The sequence below is a fragment of the Mustelus asterias genome, chromosome 29 (genome assembly GCF_964213995.1).
Source record: "Mustelus asterias chromosome 29, sMusAst1.hap1.1, whole genome shotgun sequence".
In the NCBI taxonomy this organism is placed as follows: Eukaryota; Metazoa; Chordata; class Chondrichthyes; order Carcharhiniformes; family Triakidae; genus Mustelus; species Mustelus asterias.
This window is the reverse complement of record NC_135829.1, coordinates 23,526,544-23,538,952: the sequence shown is the minus strand read 5'-3', so window position 1 is coordinate 23,538,952 and position 12,409 is coordinate 23,526,544. Positions and strand designations below refer to the sequence as shown.

The 12,409-nt window shown below is 43.0% G+C and overlaps 1 protein-coding gene across 4 annotated transcripts in view; it reads left to right on the top strand.

Annotated features, from left to right (window-relative positions):
* The window catches only part of vps13c (vacuolar protein sorting 13 homolog C), a 339,816-nt gene that overhangs the window by 237,646 nt on the left and 89,761 nt on the right, over positions 1-12,409 (top strand). For all 4 annotated transcript variants that reach the window (XM_078200207.1, XM_078200204.1, XM_078200205.1 and 1 more), the window contains 4 exons: positions 1,939-2,060; positions 4,284-4,581; positions 9,305-9,694; positions 12,297-12,401. In XM_078200207.1, coding sequence (XP_078056333.1) covers positions 1,939-2,060; positions 4,284-4,581; positions 9,305-9,694; positions 12,297-12,401 — 915 coding nt within the window. The remainder of the gene's footprint in view (positions 1-1,938; positions 2,061-4,283; positions 4,582-9,304; positions 9,695-12,296; positions 12,402-12,409) is intronic.

The window sequence follows — 12,409 nt, the reverse complement described above, 5'->3', positions numbered from 1 at the left end:
GGTAAGGATGGCAGATTTCCTTCCCTAAAGAACATTAGTGAACCAGGTGGGTTATTCCGACAATTGACAATGGTTTCATGATCATCAGTAGATTCTTAATTCCAGATATTTTTAATTGAATTTAAATTTCACCGTCTGCCGTGGCGGAATTCGAACTCAGAGCATTAGCTGAGTTTCTGGATTAACAATCTAGCGATAATGCCACTAGGCCATTGTTCTACCCATAATTTGTGACAGAAAAGATGCAGCATGGGAGTCTACCACAGCCTGATCCCTCACCCTGGTGAGATACATGGATAGTTAATCATCATTCTGCTAGACATGCCTCCTGGTTCATTTGTCAACAAGGTACACTGCTTATTATACAATTTTGAGGGGTTTAATTATCTGTGTTGTACTGAGAAGGGCTCAGACCGTCACTTGTTTGTTGTCTTTCGACCAACTTTATGCCTGCCCACAAGCATAGTAAGCATTGACTCCAAGGTAACATGCTTGATAAAGAAAGTTCAGAACTAAGTCAATCTTCAGTGGGTGTCTTTGTAACCTGCTACTTGAAATAGTCAAGGATGATGTGTACAATGAACTAGTCTGGCCAACTAATAGAACCTGGAATGATGGGTGTGCTGCAAGCCCTGTGGTTCTTCCCACTCACTTTCCGGTAATCCTGCAAACTGTTGTCTAAGCTGAGAAGTGTGGGCAATGAGAAACTCAGCAGTACACTGCAGTCGTGAACTATGTTGTTTTTTAACTAATTAAAACCCACTCTTCGCTCTGAGCACTCCCCTGGGTTCTTAACCCTTTGTCCAAGCTTTTTGGGGCTACGTGAGGTGGCTCTGTCGCCCTTGGTGTGTTTACTCCATCAGTCACAATGGCTCGGAGATTTTTAACGGTGATGGTCTTTTTTTGCAAATGTTGAAATAGATTGCAAGAAAATTCACCTCAGCATTTGTTATAAATTTGTGGGCTGAACATTGCTAATTATCTCTTTTATTGCAGGGGTGAATTTTACAACTCCCCCAGCCAGCATATTTGCAGGCAGGGGACATAAAACAGGGTAGGTGGTTCAGCCTGCTTCTTCACCATCTTGTGTGAAAAGGCAGAAGGAAATTTGGAGGAGCGGGGTGGCTACCTCCTTGGGGCAGGGGGAGTACCCCACTGTGTGCGTTGCAGGAACCACCATCATGATGGCACTGCCATTTGTGCCTCTCCTCCTGGCCTCCAGAACATAACTCCACTCCTTTTCTTCTCCAACTCTGGGGTCCCCAATCCCTCCCCGACCGAAAGCTTTGGACCTACCTTAGTCCATTATCCATGTTGCCTCCCTTTAGTGGGACTGGTTGTAGTCCAGCTGTGGCCATGACTTGAGTTCCATCACTGCCGGGACCCGGGATTACCCTCTGAGGCAGGTTTCCTTTCCCTAAGGGGGTGAGAGAGAGACCCGATTTCCATTCGCAACTGACTTTGCTACCCGTATATCATTCAGCCTGTGGTACAGCACGTTAAACAATTAATATGAACAACAAAACGAGTTGGAAAAACAGAGTTTACTACATTGTTGCTGACTCCTCACTCTGGGTGCAGGCTGAGCTGACACCAGGTTCTTCCCATTGGATCTGAGAGAATGAAACAAGAGGTTTATCCTTGGACCAATACCATGCTGATCCTATCAAGTTTGCTTGGGGAAACATTGATAGAGGCCTGAATAATATCTCAGAAATTTGAAATTAATCGGGTTTAATTTTGTTCTGAAAATGTTTTGTGAATGGACTGGACTTCTAAACCTTTAGTGTTAAAGGTTGTTTAATTGCTGAGAGTATTTGCTGCTTAAAGCTAATGGGATGACCGAGGTTTTTGATTGTTGCAAAATAAGATTGTTTGAGATGAAGTTTGTATAAATTATAGTAAAGATCTGTTTGCGCTTCTTTTCCGTATCTATAGATCAAGAACCACTTCTCCGTCTCCTTTATTGTCTTAAAGTTTATTCCAGAGAGCCAGCTACTGGAGCCCATTGGTGTGGCTAATCCTGAAGAGGAATTCCATGTGCCTTTAGATTCTTACAGGTTGTGAAACTAAACATTATCCCATGTTGGTCAGATTATCTGGAATGGGGCGATGAACCGGTTGTGAATGTGGCAGGACTACAGGCTTGGCCATGATTGGGCCGTGATTTTCACTTGACAAATGCCCCTGCATCAAGCGCTGCCAATCTCAGAATCATTAACCTCAAAACATCCCATCAAAATCTCCCCACCCGACCCCTAGAACTCCTCCTCTCCATACTCTGCAGTGCTATCAGATCCAGAAATTTCCCCAACGTTCCAGACCCCTCATTCCATCCCAGATGCGCTGAGTGCTTTCATCCTCAGGATACACTGCTTAGTATTCCAGAAACCCCACTGTGCTCTCACTCAAAACACCTGAACTATCGGAGAGTAGTAAGGGCGTGGAATGCCCTGCCTGCAGCAGTAGTTGATTCGCCAACATTAAGGGCATTTAAATGGTCATTGGATAAACATATGGATGATATTGGAATAGTGTAGGTTAGATGGGCTTTAGATTGGTTTCACTGGTTGGCACAACATCGAGGGCCGAAGGGCCTGTACTGCACTGTAATGTTCTATGTTCTATCTCCAAGGCTACTGCAGTCTGGAGCCTCTGCCTCCAACATGGTGCACAATACAATCAACTTGCTGTGAAAAAGATCAGAGATATATATTGAATATGTACTTGTAGAAAGCGTTGATTGTATTTTCTTATGATATATTACCAAAATGTTGCTACTTGAAAATTAAAAATAATGATTGCTGAGCAGAGGTAAGTGGACGGCACGGTGGCACAGTAGTTAGCACTGCTACCTCACAGCGCCAGGGACCTAGGTTCGATTCCCAGCTTGGGTCACTGTCTGTGTGGAATTTGCACGTTCTCCCCATGGCTGCGTGGGTTTCCTCCGGGTGCTCCAGTTTCCTCCCACAGTCCATAAGACGTGCTGGTTAAGTGCATTGGCCGTGCTAAATTCTCCCTCAGTGTACCCCAACAGGCGCCGGAGTGTGGCGACTTGGAGATTTTCACAGTAACTCCATTGCAGTAAGCCTATTGTGACACTAATAAATAAGCTTTAAACTTTATGTTTCTCCAGGCAATATTCCTGTGTCTTGGCTCAACCTGTGGAAGTATTCAAGTTTTGTTTTACTTTAGCAAAGGATTTTGAAAACAGACTGAAGATGAACTTAATGTTGTTGGAGATCAGGAGAAATTATGCAGTGCTTAATTTTTCGAAGGGTCAAATAGGAATCCTTTTTATTCTGTTAATACTGAGAATCTGATCATTAGTTACAATTTTGTTATGCAGCTGCATGCATTTTTGTACATTTATTTGTGAGAGAACACTATTCATTTTTCATGCAAAATAAAACACATCAAATAAACAAGTGACTTGGCCAGTAGTCTTAAAAATGTCTTTACAAATGATTTAAAGTTTTAAAGTTTTTTTATTAGTGTCACAATTAGGCTTACATTAGCAATGAAAGAAGTCTCACAACACCAGGTCAAAGTACAACAGGTTTATTTGGAATCACAAGCTTTCGGAGCGCTGCTCCTTCATCAGGTGAGTGGGGAGCGATGCTCCGAAAGCTTGTGATTCCAAATAAACCTGTTGGACTTTAACCTGGTCTTGTGAGACTTCTTACTGTGCCCATCCCAGTCCAATGCCGGCATCTCTGTATCATCAGCAATGAAGTTACTGTGAAAATCCCCTCGTCGCCACACTCCAACGCCTGTTCATTAGACTCTAAGAGAGATGGTCTAGAAGTCAATCACATGTTAGTAATCAGCCAATCATAGATTACTAAAACATGATATGGCTACAAATTGTGTGCGCGTGCAGTCCAGAGATATGCAGGCTAGGTTGATTGGCCATGCTAAATTGTCCCTTAGTGTCCCAAACTGTATAGGTTAGCGGAATTAGTGGGGTAAATATGTGGGATTACGGGTTAATGGCCTGGGTAAGGTGCTCTTTTGGAGAATCAGTGCCAACTCAATGGCCCAAATAGCCTCCTCCTGCACTGTCGGGATTTTATGAGCTATCCAAGCAGAATAAAGGATTGGAATGATGGCTGCAAAAGGACAGGCAAGTTTTTAAGTGTTATAGCTGGCTCCAGGTAATATGAGAGAGCTACTTCTACATTTAATGTAAACTGGACTGCAATTTACTTTTAAGTATAGGCTAAGATAGGAGCTGTATTGCTGCATTTTATAAAGTACTAACCATTAATTTTTTTTTGAAGAGGCCAGTTGTTCCTCAAGCCATCAGGTGAGCTGGAGGAACAGTTCAAAGTGTCAGCAACATACATCACTTGGAAGGAAGAGCTGCACAGGAGCACAGAAATACGATGCACACTGCAATGTCCTTCAAGTGAGATGAACTTCCTCCCGCTTATCATAAACACCATCGCTATTCCCGATGAGCTGAGCTTTATCAGTAATCACGGAGAAGATGATTGGGATCCGGCCTACATCATTCACCTCCACCCCACAGTTACGATCCGGAATCTTCTACCGTATAGTTTGCGTTACATGTTGGAGGTAAGTGGCAGATTGGAGATAATAATATTCATGCTTCACTGTGAGCTTGGATTGTTTGAAACAACCCACTTGTACCTTCTTTTATTGTTTTATTATTTACATGTTTTAATTGTTCAATGGTACAAATAATCTTTTCGCTTCCACTGCCATCAAATATAGGCTGGAATTTTACCACCCCACCCACCACGGGAATCGCAGTGGGCGAGGGGCGGACCATGGAGAGGTCCGTTGACCTTGGGTGGGATTTTACGATTTCGGGACGAGCAAGGTCGTAAAATCCCACCCATAGATTTTTTATTTCTCAACTTCAGGATGCAATATCTACATCACATATCCATGACAATGACATGAGCAGACCACACTGTAAATAATAGTGCAGATGTCTTAAAATAAAAATATTGCATCACGCTGCCTCCTACTCCACTTCTAATTGCTCTGCTTCTTAGAAATCATAGAAATCATAGAAATCCTACAGTGCAGAAGGAGGCCATTCGGCCCATCAAGTCTGCACCGACCACAATCCCACCCAGGCCCTACCCCCACATATTTACCCGCTAATCCCTCTAACCTACGCATCTCAGGACTCTAAGGGGCAATTTTTAACCTGGCCAATCAACCTAACCCGCACATCTTTGGACTGTGGGAGGAAACCGGAGCACCCGGAGGAAACCCACGCAGACACGAGGAGAATGTGCAAACTCCACACAGACAGTGACCCGAGCCGGGAATCGAACCTGGGACCCTGGAGCTGTGAAGCAGCAGTGCTAACCACTGTGCTACCGTGCCGCCCTAGTGCTTGACCTAGTGCTCACCAACACAACCATCTCTTCTCTCCCCATCCTGGCCACTGCTTGCCCTTCAAAGCTGCTATATTCATCCCATACTTTGAAAACCCTTATCTTCCCCCATTCTCAACCTCTCCTTGTTCTCTAATTATCTGGAGTGTGCTACTTCCGAGAAACCAGGCTGGAGGGGATCCTTATCAGTCACAGCACTAACAATGACATTGTAAGAAAGCTATTGACACCCTGTGTGATCATCATGGTGCATTATTTAGCCTCAAACGTTCCATGTTTTTGGATATAGTCAACAAATCCATGTTCACTGCCTCTCATGCGATCCATGCGCTGATTTCAGGCTACTCCATTCCTACTTAGCTCGCTGGGAGCCACTACATTTGCAATAGTTCCTTTCTGGGCTGCCCCAGATTTTTTGAAGTCACCCGTTTCTCTTGTGATATTTTGATCTTCAATAATGTTCAATAACAGTGAGATTTGTGTTTTTAATCTATATTTTATATATATATGTATGCTATTAATAACTAGCTTTATCTTTGCACTACCATCCTTGATTGCAGGATTGTTGTTGTATTTACAACGTTTCTAGTTCAGTATTGGCAAGACCGAAACTACCTTGCTCAGTCTTAGACGTGTTCTGCCTTTGCCCCTGATCTCACCACCTTTCCTAGAACCACTCAAGTTCATCCTGAAATTGTGCAACTTCAGTGGCCTGTCCAGGCTGAAAATACTATATTTAGTCTAGGACCAAGACCTCCACCTTCAACCTCTGAAATATAATTTGTCCCCATCCCTTTCTCTCTCATTCTCAGCCTGGCTGCCATGTCTCTTTCACCTCCAGACTGGACTTTTCTAATGTCTTTCTGACCAACTCTCAGAATTCCTCTGCCTCTATGATACTCTTCACAATTGCGTGCTTGTCCTTTTTTTTTCTATCTTTCCCATTCTTCAGGCTTCAACGTTGTCAAACTCACTTACAAGTTCCCACATACCCTCCACTTCTGAAACGTTGGTCTCCCACATATTCCTTTGCATTACCATCAATGACAGAGCCTTCTGCTACCTTGTCCCCCCTCCCCCATACTCTCCAAAACTCTCGGTCAACTCTCCCACCCACCCACTCCAAGGCCAATCTATCCTTTCTAAGGCGTGGTACCCAGAACTGCTCTCAGCAACTCCAAATGTGGGATAACCAGGGCTTTATAAAGCTGAAAAGTGACTCCCAACCAGTTGCATTCTAATCCTTAAATGATGAAAGACCAACACTCCAATGAGCCTTTGGTTTATTTTCTCTACCTGTTCCTGGCAATGTAATCTATTTATCTGAGCCCCCAAGTTTCTTTGGTACTTATACTGTTTCTAGCTTTTCACCAATTAGAAAGTACTCTCGTCTATCCTTTTCAGTGTCCACCCCCTACCATTCCCCGAGTCCGCCACTTTATCTAAGGCTTCCCATTCTATCCCAACATAATTTTCGCTAGATTCTCCCCTGTCTCCTGTTGTATTGTCTCCAAGCTCATCTTGTCCATGAGACCCAGCTCCTGTTCTCTCAACACTACTCCTATCAAGAATGACCACCCACCTTATCTTCTTGACTTCCATATTAGTGGATATTGTTAATGGCTTTGTCTGCTCAGGTACTCCACTCTCCTTCAGATCTGCTGTCATTACCCCTCTCCTCAAACAAAAATAATTCATAACCTCTCCAAACTTGTGAACAGCCACCACATCGCATTCCTCTCCAAAGCCCATGAAATGTTTTGATGCCTCCCAGATCTGTGCTAACCTTTCTCAGAACGCAATGTTTGTATCCCACTCACCAGAATTTCACTGGAGCGAATCTTATCAAAGCCGCAATTTTGGCTGCTTTCTGTGTGACTGTGACCAAAGTAAACGGACTTTCCTGGTCCTTCGCGATCTGTCTATGACCCTGTTGATCACACAATCCTCCCTTAGTCCCCCTCTACCATCATCCAACTGTGCGGAACTGAACTCGTCTGGTTCCATTCTTATTTCTTATCTATATGCTGCTCAACATCATTTAATAGCATAGTATCAGTTTCACAGTGCTTTCTGAAAACACCCAGCTTTAGCTCACCACCACCTCTTTTAACCCCTCCACTGTTTTAACTTGTTTGTCTGCTTGTCCAGCATCCTGATGCTGGATGAGCAGAAATTTCTTCGAATTGGATATCAGGAAGACCGAAGACATTGCTTTCAGTTAAACTTGTGTCCTACTGACCATCTTTATCCTTCTTCCTGATAACTGTCTGAGGTTAAACTAGACTGTTTGCAGCCATTATTCTGATCTTAAGGTAAGCTTTCAAGCACATATTCTAGTCATTACCATGTTTCTCCCTATCAAAACACCTCAAAACTTTCAACCCCCTTGTTAAATCTCCCCTTATTTCTGCTCTGAGGGGAAGAATCCCAGTTTCTCCTCTCATGATGATCCAGGTCAGAAGCTCAAAGGTGTTTTATGAAGTTAGTCTGGACCCTAAATTTTTACCATTGAATTTGAGACGGGTGAGCCTAGGGTGTTTCACTCCAGGTACGATTCAAGTGACCCACGAGGAAGCATTTATCAAACAAAGTTTATTTAATAACACAGTTAAAATATAATTTTAAATCTTTTACCAATTCCAAAATACGACCATGATACATTATAGACCTTAACAGCTAACTATACTGTTCCAAATTACACAATGCCCATAAACCTACACCACTTTCCAAGCCTGGCACAAAAAAGCAAGTATGCTCACGTGATGCTGGATTTGGCAACTTTTTAAACACCCACTGTGAATTGGTCCTTTAGAATGTTGGATTACAACGGAGGCTTCCCAGTCCTGGAACTTTCAGCACACCTCGAGAGATAGAGATACTGCTTGCCTCCAGCTTCTAGCTAGCAACCTATAAAACAGTCGGATTTCCAACACCAGGGGGTGGAAACAAGAAACGATGCTTTAGATAAAAGCAAATTACTGTGGATGCTGGAATCTGAAACCAAAAGAGAAAACACTGGAAAATCTCAGCAGGTCTGGCAGCATCTGTAAGGAGAGAAAAGAGCTGACATTTCGAGTCCAGATGACCCTTTGTCAAAGTTTTGGACTCGAAATGTCAGTTCTTTTCTCTCCTTACAGATGCTGCCAGACCTGCTGAGATTTTCCAGCGTTTTCTCTCTTGGTTTCAAACAATGCTTTAGGTTTGCAGCTTCTAAACTGAAACCAAAACCTTGGAACTTGCTGTAGAAAAAAACTGTCCCAAGGCAGCATTTGAGCTGTCAACCATCCCCAAATCAAGCCCCAGTCAGCAATCCCAAGTGATCATTAAAACCCCAGGACATTGCATTAACCCAGATTAAAATAAACACTTTCCCCATCATATTACTTCAGTAACAATTAGAGGTCACCACTTTCACACAGCACGGTCTCAAAACAAAAATGCCAGGCCTGCAGAGGACATGATTAAAAAACATTTCTTAAAGGCACAGTATCGTCACACTTTCCACATACCTAATGTCTCTTATCCTTGAGACCATTCTAGTAAATCTCCTCTGCACCCATTCCCAAGATGTTGACATCCTTCCCAAAGTGCAGTATCCAGAATTGGTCACAGTACTCTGGGTGGGGCTCAAGAATTGATACATAAAGGTGAAGCACACCTACTTGCTTTTGTAGGTACTCAAGAAAACTCAGGATCTTATATACTTTATATAACAATATTATTGATGCCATGACAAGGAGTTGTGTATATATGTCTTATAAGACACTTTGATATAGACATGGGGAACGCTCTGTCCCTGCACCCTCTTCATACCATTTCACTCTGTTGCCTCTCATTTTTCTTCCAAAATGCAACCGCTGATGTTACTTTTAAAAATTCCCTCGAGTTTGGCACTTTCAGTAAGCAGTGTCTGTTTTATCCAGGCAACTGCAGAAATTAATGAACTGGCAGAAGGATGCTCAACAGACGTACTGCAGTCCAGAATCAGGGGGGAGATCATGGAGCTGGTCCTTATGAAATACCAAGGCAGGAACTGGAGTGGCCATATTAAAATTGACGATGGACTTCTTGAAATGTTTCCCGTGTGCTTCACCGCTGACTCTAAGGATCGCATGAGCATTGACTTGCTTGTCCATGTTCGGAAAATTAGTGGCCGTCTGGTGTTGTCTATTTTTAGCCCGTACTGGATTATTAATAAAACCTCCCGGGTCCTGCAGTATCGCGCAGAAGATATACACCTGAAACATCCAGCTGACTTCCGTGATGTTGTTCTGTTTTCCTTCAAGCGGAAAAATATTTTCAGCAAGAATAAGGTAAGGGCATACATTTGGATGCTTTCATGTTGACAGAACTAGGGAACTAGACCTAGGGGGTCATAGTTTGAGGATAAGGGGTAAACCTTTTAGAACTGAGGTGAGGAGAAATTTCTTCATCCAGGGAGTGGTCAATGTGTGGAATTCACTCCCACAGAAGGTAATTGAGGCCAAAACGTGTGCTTTCAAGAAGAAATTAGATATAGCTCTTGGGGCGAGAGGGATCAAGAGTTACGGGAGGAGGGAGGGGATGGGATCAGGATTTGGAATTTGATGATCAGCCATGATCAAGATGAATGGTAGAGCAGGGTTGAAGGGCCGAATGGCCTACTGCTTCTAGTTTCTATGATAGTAAAAAGAGAACTCCATTTACGGATACAACGAGCAGTCATCCACTGATTAAAAAGATAAAGGGGCGAATGGGATGGCATGTTTTGCTAAAATCAACCTTGTAACGTTTCTTAAGGATGCAACTTTGCCTTTCAATATCTCTTCTGTTCAATTTTTTTTTCAATCTTCAATAAAATAAACCGTAACATACTAAACTTATATTAGTCCATTAAACTTTGCAATGTTGCAGTTAGTAAAAGCCTACACACAGCGCACAAGGAAGTTTTTAAGTTTAAAGTTTTAAAGTTTATTATTAGTGTCACAAGTGGGCTTACATTAACACTGCAATGCAGTTGCTGTGAAAATCCCCTAGTCGCCACACTCCAGCATCTGTTTGGGTACACTGAGGGAGAATTTAACACGGCCAGTGCACCTAACTAGCATGTTTTTTGGACCGTGAGAGGAAACCGGAGCACGCAGAGGAAACCCATGCAGACATGGAGAGAACGTGCAGACTCCGCACAGACAGCAAGGTGTCTGTGCAGAGTCTGTTGCGCCAGACTCTGCACATCAAGTGACCCAAGCCAGGAATCAAACACGGGTCCCTGGCGCTGTGAGGCAGCAGTGCTAATCATTGTGCCACCGTGAAGGCCAAGTGTTTTGTAGTTGGGGATTGTTGCAGGGTCTGGAAGCTTCCTTTTTATTCAAGTGTGTTGCCTTTCTTTATTTCTATTGTTAACCAGCACTGTTGGAGGCTGAGTTGACAGTGAGTGGTGCATTGTGTGGTTTTGGAATTATGGCGTTTGGTAGATGGGCAAGCCTTGGAAGCCATGTTATAGGATTAAAGTTTGTTTTTCTAACATCTCTGTAAGGTTGGCACCTTACAGTGGCACACAGTTCCACATTCTGCTCCCCCACCCCATCACCATTATAGATTCCTTATCCGTAACCGCATTAGTGGCCTTTCAAATGAATGACAGATTTTCCCATTGAGGGGAGAGGAATGCTGAAATATGTAAATGTTGGGGTGCAGGTCTGAGTAATTCATGCTTCAGCCCCTTCAAAAATGTTTGTGATCCTCGTCAGCTCGGCATGGATAAAATATTCCAGTCTGACAGGTTCCACAAACAGGTCACAAGCATCAGTGATCTGATGAAATATTGGAAAAAGTAGAGCTTTGCTGCCTCGAAAAGAGACACCAAGAGGGGACCTCATGGCAGTGTGTAAATTACATAGTTAGAGAAAATTTAAAGTACTAATTAAAATGACGCTATCATAGCGCATGAGGACATCTTTTCAAAGGAGCTGAAAGAAAATTTGGAAATGTGCCGAATGTCCAACACATGTTAGACTTCTGGGAAGAATATTAATGATTGAAGTCACTGCAGGAACAGCTTGATGCTGTGAAGGGTAAGAGGCCCTTGTTCTCTAGACGTGATTAAGAGGCCTCTTCTGCGTGTTAGTCTTGTGCTCTGTGTATCATAACAACCATCAGCAGCCACTTCTTACCACCCACCTGCCTTGCCCCTTAATGAATGTAGACAGTACTTATGGGAAATACTGCAGATCTTGTCGATGGTGAGAGTGGTTTGGGTAGTATGGAATTGTGTACTGTATTTTGTCTTTTTTGCTGCTGCAGAATATAACCGCATTGTTTCAAAGAACACTAAATCCTGATTTTAGAACCAGTTATTTTTATTTATGCATGGAGTCTGCACGTTTTCCCCGTGTCTTCATGGGTTTCCTGCAGGTGCTCCAGTTTCCTCCCACAGTCCGAAAGACGTGCTGGTCAGGTGCATTGGTCATGGTAAATTCTCCCTCAGTGTACCCAAACAGGCGCCGGAGTGTGGCAACTAGGGAATTTTCACAATGACTTCATTGCAATGTTAATGTAAGCCTTACTTGTGACACTAATAATTAAAAAAAAAGGAATATCAAAAGTTTCAACTCCTCCTCTTCAAATGCGACCAGTATTCCTATACCCAGCCCAAGAGGTTAGAGGCTTTATAATTTGCAGTCAGAATCCCACATTGCACTGTGTTGTACTGATCATCAGGTCATGATTGGAAAATGTTGACATAAAAAAGGGCTAGCATGCCTGAAATTGGTGAGAATTGGAGCAGGTCCATTGGTGACCAGATAGTGTGTTAATCCGTTGTATGCCACATTAATCTCATATTGCGCCTATGTCCTTGATATTTTTGTCATACGAGTTGATGATCCTGAATTGTTGTGTTGAAAAAATATATTCTGATTTTTTTTTGGCTTCTAGATTCAGCTGTGTATATCCACCAGCAGCTGGTCTAATGGGTTCTCATTAGACACTGTGGGAAGCTATGGCTGTGTCAAGTGTCCTGCGAAGAATATGGAATATTTGGTGAGTTT